Genomic DNA, 15,847 nt, shown 5'->3' on the forward strand with positions numbered 1-15,847 from the left:
TATATATATATATATATATATATATATATATATATATATTGGGTTGTCGGAAAAGTCATGACACATTTTTGCGACAAAAAACAGAAAAAATACGTCATGACTTTTCCAACAACCCAATATATATATAGTCCCTGATTAACAATAAATACACAGCAGCAAGGAGTGCTAGGCATAGCAAATACTTTTTACTAAAAGAATGTTTCATTTTAGAGTGCAAGGAAGATAATTAATGCACTGTCCAGACACAGACTGACATAATGAGCACAAGGCATGGCTTCATATGAAATTAACTTTGTCTTACATTTCTCACATTTCTTCCTGTTTACCATATTAAAAGCAACAATATGACACTTCAACAATAGGGCCCCTTTAGCTCTTCTTTTCCCAGTGAAGAAAAACACTTTCATTTATGACATATTACAGACAATGTGGACAATAAGGTTAGAAAAATAGCAAAGGACCATTATGCTTGGATTTTTTTATCAAATGTAATTGAGAGGTTAGAATGTCTTTGGAGCCTGCAACTGTTTTTCTGAAAACACTGTTTTCTGGAATACCCCTTCACTGAATGCTAAAGGAAGCTGGATGTCTATTTTGACACAAATCCACGTGACTTTGAGGTGTTAAGTCTCTGCTCTGGAAGGATCGCAGTGGATAAAGAAGTACTGTATTGCCCTTGACCCCTAACAAGCACCATCACTATCTGCAGCTTTTAATTTAGTTTGGTTCCTGTGAACAATCAGATGTGAAGGAATTTGAACACCATAATTAAGAAAAAATAAAACAGCATGAAAAAACCAATATCAAAGTTAAAATAAAAATTTGTTTGCCATGCAAATAATTACCTAGCTTAAACAGAAGTCATGAGATTATACATTTTTATCCTGTTGTGTGAAAAAACTGTAGCTGGATTAAACAAAACAGAACAAAACAGTACAGCACTCAGGTATTCAAACCAGTCTATGTCCTCCTTCCATTTTTCTTGTTTGCTTTATCACATTCTACAAAACACAATGGGAATAGAAGCCTGTCATTTATATTACATAATGAGATATCCTTCTTGGACATGTGCACAAGTTTGTGCTTCTGTTGTGGTAAGTATTCATGAAGTGTGTGTCCCTCCTAGACATCTCTAAGCTCAAACTTAGCCATGGTCCCCACAACCACTTTGGATGTGCTGCATTAAATGAGGAGGTGTTTGTCTTCCTGTTGTTATTTCTTGGAAAGTGCACCATATGTCCAGGCTAGTTCCAGCTGATGGGACTGATGTCACATGTGAATCATGAGTTGAATGTAGAAAAATTTTGGACTTTCTACTGCTAATTTTGCTTGGATAATGTGGATAGGGAAAAGTAAAGTGGAAGGGAAAGAAAAGGGTGATCAACTTCTAGTTCTGGAGTTGGTTGTTAGAAATGATTTTAAAAATGTGGCTCTGCTCAGAAGACATGGGCACATAAAAGCTTGGAATGCTTAATGCTCAAAATTTTCTTTAAATTATACAAATGGAAGTAAACATTTATTACCATTTGGTCAAGTGTAGCATAACTTGCATTCATATTTCATTGTTAGTAATGGAGGTATATGGAGATATACACAGACCTTGAGACCGCTATTTTTTTAATATTGCATACAGGCTAGCAGTTCATTGAAAATGGAGGAGATAAGCCTGAAGGTTAGATCTTAGAAGAAGGCAGTTCTTCATGCACAGCTTTTGTCAATCCTGATTTGGTTTAGAAATAAAAATCATGGAATACCAAAATCAAAAGAGAGTTGATTGAGGGAAAGGGAAAGGAGAATTATTCCAGAAAGGGTGACATCACTGTCCAGGAAAATGTCAGGTGAGTTTCCATTTCTTTATTCAAGTCCAAAGGTGCTGGTTTCTTCTACTGCTGTTAACAGCTTTTCATACAACATGGAGTATGAGGGATAAGGTGGAAGATCCAATCGATTGAAGCATGTATGTGCCCTGGGTGTGGGAGAAAACACTGGTGAAGCTGATTGTTTCGATGATACAACTGGTTTGGATATATGTATAATTAATCTGAAGTTGTGAATCAAAAGTAGAACCATGATTTAAGACCACCACAACACATTACAAACTAGGAACCATATAACATTCTAGACATGAATAGACCAGTGAGGGAGTGAAATAAATAGAAATATGTGGTTTGCTTACAAATGCATTTGTAATGCATTTGTAAGCAAACCACACTGCACTAGAACTACACTAGCAAACTAATGATACATTCTAAGGTATCACCCTTATTTTGCAATTGAGATGTGAACTTGGATGTGGTTAGTGAAGGAGGCAGAAAGATATTTAGCATTAGAGGATCTTATTCCCAAGTCTCCTTGCCCAGCTCTGACTCCTGGGCCTCAGTAAATCATGTACATTGACTTAGAAGTGCCAATGGATGCCCTGGAATGCTGAGATACAGTGCTTTATTGAGTTAGTTGTGTCCTGGAGACAGTTTAGATCCTCTACAGGTCCCAGTGGACAGACCTAACCTGAAGCAGATACTGTATTTTCAAGAAAAGCTGAGCTTGTGGGATAGTCCTCCGTGAGTGCCTTGAACATCCCCATGCAACCTGCCCTGGTTTCTGCTTTACTTGTCATGTGCTTCATCCTGCAGACTCATGCATGTCAGCATCTGGCCTAGACAAGGAATGGCTTTCCTTGCCATATGCTGACGCATGGATCAGGATCAGACCCTGTATGACCTGTGCAGGGCTCAGAGGCCCAAGACACATAGAATCCTCCTGTGGAACTTCAAATCAGCCTGACTAGCTGCTCCCTGTCAGGGGTTCTTTATTTTTTTTTAGAATCTTTGTTTGATGTCATGTCTGGTACCAAAGTAGGAAGAAAGATGGATGGGTGCAACTGAAGGTTAATTTAACACCTTTTCCTCCCTAGAAGGGGTGGTGAGTCGAAATGGTGTTTTGAGAAGCTAACTTTTATAGAAAAGTTCACTATAAGATAAATAAAACAAAATAACATAAAATAATAATAAAATAATTCCAAAAATTTCACAGAACAAACATACATATAAACAAAACTAAACAAAATCCTAACCAAAAAATAACATTCTTGCTTCATTAGAATTTTATTTGGGATATTAAACTCTTCTTTAAAATTATAAGATCTCCAGGGAAATTGTGTATTGTCTATAACTTTGTTTTCACAGTCCCAGGTCAGGCTGATCCGGTGCTCAGGGTATGGGGGAGATTGTTTGTGTGATGGGGAAGGTGGGAAGAGGGGAGAGAAAAGGTGGTTTTCCTGCACAGGGAGACTCTGGAGAGGATGTCATTGCTTTTGCCTCCCAGCATCTATTTCTCCTGCTGGTAATAGCTCCCTCATTGTCCTTGGAAAACTATACCTCATCCCCTTTTCCTACCCCAAGCTCCAAGGGTAGGCACAGGTTAGTAGAGTATATGACCTTCGGCCTTGAAAGTTTAACTGGAGAAATCATAAAAATAGGCCAAGATTAGCAGAGATCTCAGATTATTATCTAAGATTCAAATAGGTCTATGTTGACTTCAAAAGAAAATGAAATATTTTACCTAAATTTATTTGTTTGAGCAAAAATGGAAAAGTATTCAATAAAGGTCCTTTACTGAAGGACCTTCTCTATGTTTAGAAAGATAGAAACTAGGACATATTCTGGGCTATGGCTAACCAAGTTAAGTGGGACAGAAACATCCCAAGTGTGCTATTGGAACTGGCTGAACTAGCCAGGAGCAAGATATGAGCAGACATCATCTTCTTGGTTTTCTTCCTCTGTCATTATTATTAGGTCTCTGGAAAAGTCATGATGTATTTTGTCTATGTTTTTCAAAGGTCATTTATTTATATAAAGAACAAAGATCAATCAATGATATATTGCCTGTTTTGTTCAATAACCTTTTGCAATCTTTCAGTAAGCTTCATAATTCCTCATTTCTAGAAGGACTTGTCTTTATTTGTGAAAAACTGAACAAGGTGCTGATTCACAGCCTCATCTGAATTGAACGTTATACCACGCAAGGAGTTTTGAAGACAACAAAACAAGTGGAAGTCTGATGGCGCAAGGTCAGGCAGGTATGGTGGGTGTGGCAACACATCCCATCCAAGCTCCAATAATTTTTGATGGGTGATCACTTATATGTGGTCTTGCGTTGTTCCAATGCAACAAAACTCCTTTACAATTAACAAGCTCTGGACATTTCTGCATGATGGTTTTGTTCAAACTGTCCTATTGTTGACAGTACACATATGAATTGATTGTTTGGTTGCTTGGTAGGAGCTCAAAAATCATAACACCTTTAAAATCACACCATACTGAGAGCATAACCTTCCTCTGATGAATGTCTGCTTTCAATGTCATTCAAGGCAAATCATCATGTCAGGACCAATATCTTTGCACACCACATTGTTGTAAACAATCCACTTCTCATCACCAGTTATCAGTTGCTTCAAAAAAGGATTGTTCTCCTCATGTTCAATGAGCATATTGCAGATGTTTATACGCGCCATCAAATGAACTTCTTTGAGTTCACGCAGAACCCAAATATCGAGCTTGCTTACATATCCCAGCTTCTTCAAGTGGTTGTGAACACTTGAATGATGGATGTTCAATGTTCCTGCAATCTCTCGTGTCATGTAATGTGGGTTTGACTCAATCAATGCTTTTATTTTGTCTTCATCAACCTCGGTGGGCCTCCCTGACAGAGGAGCGTTGATGAGATCAAAATCACCAGCATGGAATTTTGTGAACCATTGTTGGCACTGATATTCTTGTAGAGCATTGCCACCATGAATTTTATGCAACTTTTCACAAGTTTGACGTGCATTCTTCCCTTTATGGAAGTAAAACAGTAAAATATGGCAGAAATGCACATTTGGTCTTCCATCTTCAACTTGTTGTAAAATCTCCAAAACTCAACCAAATCGCTCAGTTTTTTTTTAGAATGAAGCTAAAACTGTCAGCCGTCAAATGATATAGCAATAACATAAATGTGAATGACTCTAGTACTTCCAAAAATTAACTAATGCCATCTGTTGCAAACATGTGCCATGACTTTTCCAAAGACCCAACAACTGGCACTAATGAGTGGAAATATTACAGGACAAAAATCCCATATTTACAAAATATATTAATTTTGTAAAAGGTAATTTCTGGAAATAAACTGAAAGCAGTAGCAATTGGCACCTCTTTAAGACAGTCTGAACACCCAGAGTTTCTTCAAGATTTGCTTTTATTTTGCTTATCTACAGCCTTGGTTAACTCCCTTAAATAAATTCTAGTTTGCAATCTAGAATAAACACAATCAAATCACAATTCAATTCAACATCCCTAAGGGCTCCCCACCTTTTAGGTATGGTTCTGACAGCACAGAGCATCTGTTTACCTCATTCCCTGTGCACTGAACCCAGTGATTTCAGGTGGGTTGGGTGGTGGAGAAAGCATGAAACCACACGTTGGAAGATCTCTATTCTGATCACAGTCTAGCCTCTTAATAGCTTTATAACTTTGGAAGTATTGATCTTTCTGAGCCTCAGTTTTCTCACTTGTAAAATGGGAGTAATAATACATGCTTTGCACCCCTCAGAGAGTTTTGTTGTGAGAGCAATGATGATAAATGCACACAATGCTTTTTGTAAACTGTGAATCATCATTTAAACATAAGATTATCTTAATGATGCAACCACAGTTGCAATAATGATTTTAGAAACTGTACCACCCTTGTGGGGACTTAAAACCCTAAGTCTTTTTCACATGACTACTGACAAATGAATCACCTTCATCACCCATTTGCTATTTTGGAACCCCTTATAAGTCTTTTCCATTATGTCAGGTCAAATTTTGCTCCATTGGTGTTAATCTAGGGTTCCAGCATTTTGAGATAATTTTGAATTTGGATTGTGCCAATCTGTATTAATCACCCTTCTAATTTGTGTCATCTACACAGTTGATCTTCCTGTCTCCTTGACTTTTTTCCAAGTTATTGATTAAAATGTTAACCTATACAGTGCCAAAAATAGTCTTGTTTCTCTCCAGTAGAGACCACTTTAGGGTTGGTTAAAAGCAAGCAACAAAAAGGCCACCATCAATACTGTCTGCTGCTGGTTCTTCAGCCAGTTGTGAGGCCAGTTATGTAAGATGGGTCTGTTCTTCAAGTAATCTGCCACTGCCCAATGACTTCCTCGTTCTCCAGATGCGTTCTCATTCTCATCACTACTGACTCTTCTTTTTCAAGTTTTTCAAAAACCTTTCTATCCTCAAATACACAGGACAATTCTCTACTCCCATCTCCTCAGGCTCTTTAAAAGCATTTGAGTGCTCCTTGGCTTCTCTACAACTTCTCAATGGCTGTCAGTTTCTTTCCCAAACTCCCAGGGGCTCTTGCATACCTCCTTTGTAGCCTTGCAGCCTACAGAATAATGTGTCTTACATCAGCACTATTGACATTTTGAACTTGATAATTCTTTGTTGTGAAGGCATGTCCTATACATTGTAGGGGTTTGACTGCATTCTCTATGCACCAGATGCCAGTAGCACCCTTCTCTCTCAACCGAAAATGTCTCCAGACATTGCAACATGTGTCCTGGGGGCAAGTCACCTTTCCCCCATGCCCCTTGAGAATCATCGTCATAGATTAAGCCAACTACTAACTTAACCAGACCTCCAGCTCCACCTTGGCTTATGCTCAGTTTACATTTATGGGGAAGCACGTTCATGTTAGAATTCTGTTTGTAACTTTTAGGCCAGTTAACTTGCTCATAACTCATAGTTCTGTTATCACTGGTTCCTACTTCAAATGTTCCTAAGGAACCCTAATCTCGTCCCCTTTCCTTTATTATGTCTCCTCATTGTCTGTTCTGACTAGCTTCCATGCTTCTCTTTCCTCCATCCCCTTTCTAACCCTTTTTCCATAGTAAGGAAACTCTACCACCTTTTTAAACTGTCCAAACATAGCCTCCTAGTCCTAATGTTCCTTCTCGGTCCTCATGAGTGGAGATGGCCATTGCTCACCCTAACACATTCTCTGTTGTGGATGAGCACACTTCTCACTCCCCACTGCCAATTATAGATAATTATTTTTCAACCTTTGATTAAAACTTTTGTTCCTTTGAATCTCATACCATTTATATCATTTCCCCTAAAACTATAGGTTTTGTCTGACATTTTATTTTAATAAAATTGGGTAGATTAGAAAATAGAGTGAATCACCTGCAGATAATCAGGGTAAAGTGTTGTTTTGAAAAACTTGTGTTTAAGACACACACACACACACACACACATACACACACACACACACACGAGTACAAAAGCATGTCTTTGGTTGTGATAAAATGGCATTTCTTTCTGTAGGCAATGGTTTAAAAAGTTTGAAAATCAGTGATCTAGATATACACCTCTTCTACCTTCTGAACTTCTGGCTAATTACATTTATTAAAATCTCTGGTACATTAAAATCTCTGGCTTCAAGACTTCCCATTCCAGGTCCTCCCACCAGACTATGTAGAATCTGAGTCCACACAGATGATCTGTTTAATGTCCGGGACCACCACCTGCCTGACCGCAACCCCAGTGACCTCAACCCTACCTCTCTTAACTTCAGCTATGGAGGTTTATGAAGTTTCCTCATCAGGCATTGTAAAATTGTATCTTAAAAACCCCTACTATCAGAGTCCCTTTTTCTAACCCTCACACAGTTTTTAGAAGGCAAGGACTTGGATTGACATGAAGGTTTTATTTAGTCTGGCTATGACCCAGTTTTGCTTTGACACTATTTGACATTCTCATCTGGGAAGCCAGTTGCCTTTCTGTAGAAGGAAGACCTGAGGAGAAAGCAGCTTCAGACTACTTCTCTTTGAGTGTAGGCAGTGTGCATTGCAGCTCACAATCTCTGAAAGTCCCTGGGTCACCTCAGTCTGCTTGTCACTCCTGCCAGACTCTGGGCCCTTCCCTGGCCTCAACTCACTGCTGATGCAGCTTCCACCATCCTCAGGGCTTCTTGCCATCTGCTATGTGACCATGCCATGTCTTCCCAAACTATTGTTCTTGAAAGTCAGAGGTCATTTCTTTCACTCCACACATAGGTGACACTTTTTAGTTTCTTGAATCTTCAGAAAATGTACAAGGGAGACTAGTCAGGGGTTACTATTCAGAGGGTCAATTTCACTACTTTTTAAGAGCCATCTATGTACTTGATTTTTGAAGCCCTCCTGGCCCAGGACAAAGTCCCTGCTTCCCCCAGGAACCCTCTCTGTGTTTGCAGAGCAGCAGCCTTTTTAGAGGTAACTTGGCCTAGATATGAAGAGCCTGCTTGTAAGTTTAATGTCCACCTTAAAAACTCTCAGTGTGAGTTAGTAGTATTAATGTATATTTCAAAGCTTCCCAGAGCAAATATATAATTAGGCTCAATCTGTGACCCCAAATGACTTCTATTTCCAAAGGAATAAAGAGACTCCTCAGCAGGGTCTTTTCTCTGTGACCCACCAAACCATCTCTCTCAACTGCAGTATCGCTTCAGACATCTTATCCTATGTGTGGTCTTGGTGGACCTTCCTGAACACATGCTGGCCAACTCCCACCCTAGGCCTTGCTCATGCTGCTGCTTCAGCCTGGACCTTCCCTCTACCCATTCCTTGCCACTCAGTGCTCACCTAAATGCCAGCTTGTTTGTAGCATCTTCTCCTGTCAATCAGGTCAATCTCTGATCTACTTGCTTTTACCTTCCCTTCTTAGTGTCCCTCTTGTGTTATAATGAATTACCATCAGGCTGTGTTCCTCCCTAGATGATAAGCCCTTCTAGACTTGTACCTTGTTATATGTCAGTTTCTCCTCAAGTGCACGCTATGGGGGTAAGCTATTGACAAATGGTGACTTAAACTCATTTCTCTGAAATAAGAGCAAAATGTTTCCAAATTACCTCATGCTCCAAATCTATCACTAAATTAGACAAATGGAAATCTTGACTTTTTAGCCTTATTATTATTTTTTTTGCCAGACTTAATTCAGTAGGTTCAGCCATCAGCAGAACCATGCAAATGAGCCCTAAGTGTCTGCTGAACTAAGTGGGTAAAGCCAGGGCTGAAAATTGTGTCAAGGCTTTAGACTGTCATTAACCAGCTAGGCATGCACTCTGTTTCGTGGGCATCCTAATGTCAGAGACATCAGGGGAATTGTATTCAGGACATTCTAGGAATGTCAAGTCTGAATGAGCTATAAAAATCATACTTCAGTAAATCGTTCCACAACAAATTATCTGGGAGACCATGTAGAAATAGAGCTAAATTTAATGGGAATCTTCTTTTATGATTAGAAAATATCATGGTATAAGAAAATAATATAAATAAATCTTTCCTTCTGTTTGTTGAGCAGTATTTATTATGATAGTACCTATACAGAAGTATTTCTTTAGTGTTCCTTATTTCACTGATCAGGAATATGCTACCCAAAGTGACATAGAAAGGATCCATGAAGTTTTGGGATTAAAACTCATGTTAAAAGGAGTTTATTCTGTTAAATGGCCTTGATTCTTAAGGCCTTTCTTTCTACATTTATTTTGCAATAATTTCTTAAAAGCTTACTACATAGAAGTCACTCTAAAGACCTGAGATATACATGGTCTCATCCTCACATGTTTTAAAGCATAGTAGGAAAAATGCAACATGTACCTGAAGAACTATCCTATGTAATATCATGTGATATGCTGTAGAAATACAGAGGCAGAGCTGGTAAGTGTTACTTTGGGCTTCCAGCCTCTTCTCACCTTCCCCACCCCACAAAACAGGTAGATATTCCTCTTTAAATTAGATTGGGCTACACACCAATTGGAAACCTTCCCATGACTGATCATGGACCATGATACTATAGCCCAAATGCCATCAATCATAAAAAAAAATCACTAAAATATGAATTCACCTCCCAAAGACTTCTCACCTTCATCTTCCACTAATAACTTATACAACAGTACTTCGAGTGGCAGGAAATAATTCCATACAAAAGGATGATCACCCAAGCTCAAATAAAAAACATATATTTTGCCCTCTTCAGCAGGTTTCCTAAAGGTTGGCAACAGCTCCATACCTGGGGAGAGATGTAATTTTCCCCCATTTCTCTATGCAGAAATGCCGAAGCCCATTACTTCCTCGAAGGGCTGCAAAGCCTTCATATGGCACACTTGAGGTTCCTGTGACAAACTGAAGTAATCTTAATCTCTGCTCATTATTGAAGCGCTCCACCACAGCCCAGAACCAGCGGATCACAAGATGCCCATCATGATAACCTGAATGGAGAAAATGAAAGGAGAAAGAAAGGATGTGGAGAAAGAGAGAAGGAGGAGAGGGGAGAGAGAGAGATGAAATACACATCAGGTATGAGAAGAACTGAACAGCTGCTTTTGATCTGCTGATTTCTTTAATGATGGCTTTAGATAGGTCTAAAACAATTTGTGTAACCAGGTCAATTTTAAAATAAAAGCAGATTTAGAAAATAGTCATTTTATTAAAAGATTATATATTCTGAGGAATGTCCTCAGAGATGTTTGCTCTCTATTTAAATAACTGGGACTCCACTAGTCATTTCCTGCCTCATATAAATGTAGACAAGTAGAGGGTAGGCTTGGTAGAGATCTTTGGGATCCTTAAGAGACAAAACCCTTGGTGAATACAATATTTCATCATATTTCTTTCTTACTGATGTCTTAGTGATTTGTAGCTGTAAACCATGGGAGAGTTTAGGTTTAAAGGCTGGAGGTAAAGGGCAAACTTGGTGAAAGAAAAATGCTGGATGCTCCAGCAGCCATTGGTGCCCCTGGAGCAGCAGCTCTCAGGCCAGCTCTGGGCTGAGACAAATTGGGCCCATGGAGAAGTATTGGGCCCCTCTCACAGTACAGTTGGGAGACCAAGCTTGGTTCATTTACTTAAGGTAAATGATTTGCTGCCGACTATAAATGCAAAGGGCATTCAAAGATAGGCTGGGGTAGAAAGCTTAATAAAAAAGAAGTAAGGTGTGAATTAAGCATACAAAGTGTTCGTGTGAGTATAAGGGAGGAGGAGAACATTTCTGGCAGGGAAAATAAAAAATAGCAAGAATGAGGAAGAAATATACAGGGAGTAATAGCAAACTGACAAGCAGAGAGAGGGATCTGGTGAAGACTGAAAGAAAATTTGCTGGGGGTCTTAGAGGGCCTTAACAACCAGTCAGAGACATTTTGACTTGATACCTCAGGTCAGTGGATTTTCTACCAGGCCAAAAACGACCTAGAGGTCCCACAGAGGCTTCTCATGGCTGAGTGTATTGGGGAGATGAGGGAGGCTGAGATGGCGGGCCCCTTGCGCTCTCTCTCTCTCTCTCTCTCTCTCTCTCTCTCTCTCTATTGTATTGATTGGGGTTTATCTGTAGTATTCTACATGAAGAAAGGGTTTTGAGGCTGAAAACGCTGTCAAAGACCTCTTCTATAAGTAATAAGTAGCTTGTTTTGTGGGTAAGAAAGTAGTCTGATGAAAATAATGTTTTAGGAAGACTAGTTAGGCAGTGAGAAAGTGTATAATTAGAAGGGGTTAGAAGTTGGTTTTGGAGAAATGACAGAACTGTGTTGCAGGAAACAAGGACTGAGGTGGAGAGGGCTCTAATTCCTAGAAAGTGGGACACAATTCCCTGCCAGCATGTAATCATTTCAGGAGCTGGCCCATGGATGGTGGTGTTCCCTGCCCTGATGCAACTCGACCAAGTTAGGCCAAAGACTACCACCAGGGGTTACTGTCAGCTGAAGGAAAGTTCAGGTGGGAAGCTGGAGGAAGGCATATTATACAAGAACCTACTTTACACATATATTCAAGAAAGGGCAAGTTTTTGTAGTCTTTAAGAAGTGAGGAAAGGGCTGGCTGAGTGGCTCAGTTGGTTAAGAACTTGCTCAAGAGTGCAAGTTCTGAGCAACAGCAGTTCTAGTCCCAGCCCGAGCTGAGTTGCTGCTGAGCTGCCAACAGGTGGCAGGATAGCTCAGCTAAATATATATATATATATATATATATATATATATATATATATATATATATATACACACATATATATACATATATATATTATATATTACAAATACATATGGAATATATATAAAGTAAATACATATGAAATGAAATATTATTCAGCCATAAAGAGAAATCAAATACTGAAATATGAGTATACTACAACATGGACAAACCTTGAAACAGTATGCTAAGTGAAAGAAACCAGATACAAAAACCCCACATATTGTATGATTGTATTTACCTGAAATATCCAGAATAGGTAAATCCATAAAGACAGAATGCACATTGATGGTTGCCATGGTGGGGGGAGGACAGAATAGAGAACAACTGCTCAATGAATACAGGGTTTACTTTTGGGATGATGAAAAGGTTTTGGAACTAGCTAGAGGTAGTGGTTGCACAACATTGAGAATGTACTAAGTGTCACTGCCTTGCTAACTTTAAAATGGTAAATTTTATGTTATGTCAATTTCACCTCAATAAAATTTTTTTTGAAATGACTTGGATCTGTGATAGTTGTATCTTCACAAACCCTGCCAGCTCACCTCCCCGGTACTCGGTGTTATTTCGCCAGTCATTTAGGTCGATTTCTGCCGTGCCAGCTATCACCAGCTCCAGCTCCCTGGCATCGAACACGGAGACAAGCCTAGAGTCTATGACCTGAAATACAGATTAGGCTTCCACATACAGGTCCAACTGCATTGGAAGTTATATTCATTATTATTACTTCTGGGGCTTCAGGTGTGCAACTAACCATCATTTACAACTCTTTTTTCAATATGGTGTTATGTTTAAGTTCAAAATCGTGACTTACACATTTTGAAACACAACCCATTCATGAGCTGATAACTAAAAAAAGGTCCCATGCTTTTTACTACCTCTGATACTCCTCCTCAGAATGATGTTATAAATAAATCTGACTCACCTTCCTGTAGTCACAGTTAAATTTCCAAGTAAGATTGCATTTTAAAGACAAAAATCACTTTGAAGTGACTCGATAGGTGTTAGTATTACCATTTCGCTTAAAAGGTATCCTCTCTTTCACATCAGACTAAGACTTATTTCCTAGGAATGGGCATTATATGTTAAATGATTGCATTTTTCATTCCTTTCCCCCTAACTTCCTTGCTTTCTTCTTCAAAGATCTGGGAGGACCTGCTTTGATAGGGTTCTGAGCTCTGGTTTTCCATCTAGTTGCCAAATGTTTCAGGAACAATTGAACATCTATAGTGGGCACCTGCTTTAATCAAACCAGTGGTAGATGAGCCAGTGGTCCATGCTGTTCTCTGTTATGGCAGAAAAGAAGACTCAGGTCCTGAGCAAACATTTACTGGAAGTTTAAGGATGCCAATTTTGGGTGCACAGGAAGGCTAGCAACTGTCATTGTCCTCTTGATTTACCACCTCAGCATGGATTATGTGGCATAAAGTGGTACAATAACAAAATAAAATCTAGCAAGAGTGGACAATGACCTCTAATGCTTTCAATTCCTTTATTTTTATTTCATGGAATGAAAGGAAATGTAACATGTACATATCTTGATAAGAGATGCTGTATTTTCACATCTGAACACCAGGACCACACCAACACCAGTTTTGTGAGAGCATTTCTCACCTACCACAAGAGTTGGGTTTCCCAGAGAGCTCTGACCCCTCATTCATCTACCTCTTTGAACGTTGGTCGGCAAAACTGAGACCTTTGCCTGCCTTCGCTCTCCCTCTTCCTCTTCCTCACAAGTTGTGTCTAGTGATGAAGGCCCTGGCCCATAGCCTGCCCTCCTTAGCCAGGCCTGGGCCTCACCTCATAGAAGCCCCGCACCAGGGCCTCCGTCTGCTGTACCACGCCACGTTCCACTCGCCACTTCACCATTCTTTCGATGTATTCCTTCTTGTTCTTCTCCGTCACCTGGGTGTTGGCTCCACCAGATTTTAACTCCCTTTCCGTTACCTTGTAGGAAAAAAGAAAGATTGTCATACTTGTCAACTCAGCTTATCTCACAGTGAGACGTCGATTTTAGGAAGTTGAACTATATACAAAAATTTCTCTTCACTTGTGTTCAGCATTATTAACTCCATAGTTATTTTCCTTTCCTGGAAGTTACTAAAAAGACTGGTTGTTCTAAGCAGATATTAGGCACGTCATAAGAGCTGCATTTTTTGTTTGTTTGTTTGTTTGTTTTATAAAGAGGAAACATTTCCTTAACTCAAGAGGCATAATGGTAATAATTTTTTTAAAATGTCCCTGGTGGTCCCTAAATGGAGCTGAATGTCCCTATACTACAGTCATGTACTTGATTTCCCAAATTTCAATTAGAGCAAATTCTTAACAGCCACCAGCTTCCCCACCCACAGCAGATTATTGGCACCAAAACAGCAGAGGGTGGGAAGGTGATTTTTTTGCAGCCAGGTAAAATAGTGACTGAAGAATGAAAGTCTGACCTTGAGAAAGGAAACAAAATGACATTGCCACTTACTATGGTGATGCATGTTTGTTAAGACTAGTTTGAGTCATCAAGAAAAGTTAAGATCTGTGTTCTGTCTTTTCAAAGGCAAGAAGGCAGATAACATATTACACATTTTTATCAAAAACTGCTGGTGTTTGAAGGTGGCAAGCTTCAATCATCTTAAATTCGCTTAAGAGGTTCACCTCACCATTTCATGCTATATGACAAATAAGGTATCACAGTACTTAATGGACACAAGTAACTAAACAAAACAGTCCACAGAAGTATGGCTACTTTTTCTTCCACAGACATATGATGGTTACTTTTTCTCTCACCACTTAGGTGACTAGTGCTAAACATAAAATATCGGCCAAATATAACATACTAGTTGTCACCCAATATCCTTGGAACCTCTGGTTTTCAGCTGCTCAGTTAAAAACTTTATTTCCCAACCTCCCTTTCAACTAGATGTGTCATATAACTAAATTTTGTCCAATAAGGTGTAAGCAGGAGTGTTATATGACACTTTATAGGCCTCCTTAAAGGAAGGGACTGTTGTTCTTTTGTCCTGCTGCTTCAGACAGACATGATGGTTGGGGTGCTATAGGCATCTGGACCATGAATACAGGTTTGTGTCATAGGGACTGTAGCCTTGGGTTGCCTGCCGCCAGACTTTTATATGAGAGAAAAATAAAATTCTGTTAATTTCAACAGGGTGATTTTGGGCTTCTTCACTAGCAGCTGAACCTAATACAAACTAACAACCAGGAAAAGCCTATATTGTCTTTCACCTGCATCTGTCTGTCTGCTCTCCAGTATCTCATAACTTACCAAAAGAAGGGCTGCAATTCAATTTTATAAAACCAAAGTCGTTTTTGGTGACCTTATTTGAAAAGAAAGAGGATCTGTTTAAACTTTAAACAAATATACATTACTCTAGATCTACAACACATCCTTATTTTTATCACTGGGAACATTTAAAATTTTTCTCTGAGTTGTTCAGTTCCTACACTATGCACACATGAAGGATTTCTCTTTTGTATTTTCAACGCTCTTTTCCTCTGATTTTTTGGATTTGGTTATTTACAGTTTACTTAATTTTTTTGACTCTAGAAATTCAACTTTTAGTCATTCAAAATTACACATGTGTATAGTATTTAAAATAGCAAACATTGCTGCTATGATCTGCAGGGCTGTCTGTTACTTCATTTTTTGAGTAGATAATATGTGTCCATGAAATAAAATTCAAGTGATACAAAAAGCCATAAAATGAAGAGTAAGTTTCTCTCCCACCTCATCTCAGCCATACAATCTTCCTATCTGGAGAAAGGTACCTTTACTTTCTTTCCATGGAGATTCTATGTATAAACTAGGGAGTATGTACA

At 39.0% G+C, this 15,847-nt stretch overlaps 1 protein-coding gene across 1 annotated transcript; it reads right to left on the reverse strand.

Annotated features, from left to right (window-relative positions):
• Positions 1–98: 98 nt before the first annotated feature.
• Positions 99–14,046, reverse strand: LOC109375450 (E3 ubiquitin-protein ligase HECW1-like). The gene is made up of 4 exons (XM_019630835.1): positions 13,820–14,046; positions 12,565–12,679; positions 10,077–10,275; positions 99–1,966 (listed from the first exon to the last, which is right to left on the reverse strand). The coding sequence occupies exons 1-4, from the start codon at positions 13,991–13,993 to the stop codon at positions 1,855–1,857; spliced, it is 600 nt and encodes a 199-aa protein (XP_019486380.1). The 5' UTR covers positions 13,994–14,046; the 3' UTR covers positions 99–1,854.
• Positions 14,047–15,847: the final 1,801 nt, after the last annotated feature.

The sequence above is a fragment of the Hipposideros armiger genome, unplaced genomic scaffold (genome assembly GCF_001890085.2).
Source record: "Hipposideros armiger isolate ML-2016 unplaced genomic scaffold, ASM189008v1 scaffold_953, whole genome shotgun sequence".
NCBI classification, from domain to species: domain Eukaryota; kingdom Metazoa; phylum Chordata; class Mammalia; order Chiroptera; family Hipposideridae; genus Hipposideros; species Hipposideros armiger.

What these genes read in the sequence shown, in the direction of transcription:
- LOC109375450 (XM_019630835.1), bottom strand. Translation starts at nt 13,993, where the DNA reads ATGACAATCTTTCTTTTTTCCTACAAGGTAACGGAAAGGGAGTTAAAA. An exon ending in TGGTGCGGGGCTTCTATGAG is followed by an intron (nt 12,680 to 13,819) that starts GTGAGGCCCAGG and finishes TCTGTATTTCAG; the next exon opens with GTCATAGACTCTAGGCTTGT. An exon ending in TAACACCGAGTACCGGGGAG is followed by an intron (nt 10,276 to 12,564) that starts GTGAGCTGGCAG and finishes TTCTCCATTCAG; the next exon opens with GTTATCATGATGGGCATCTT.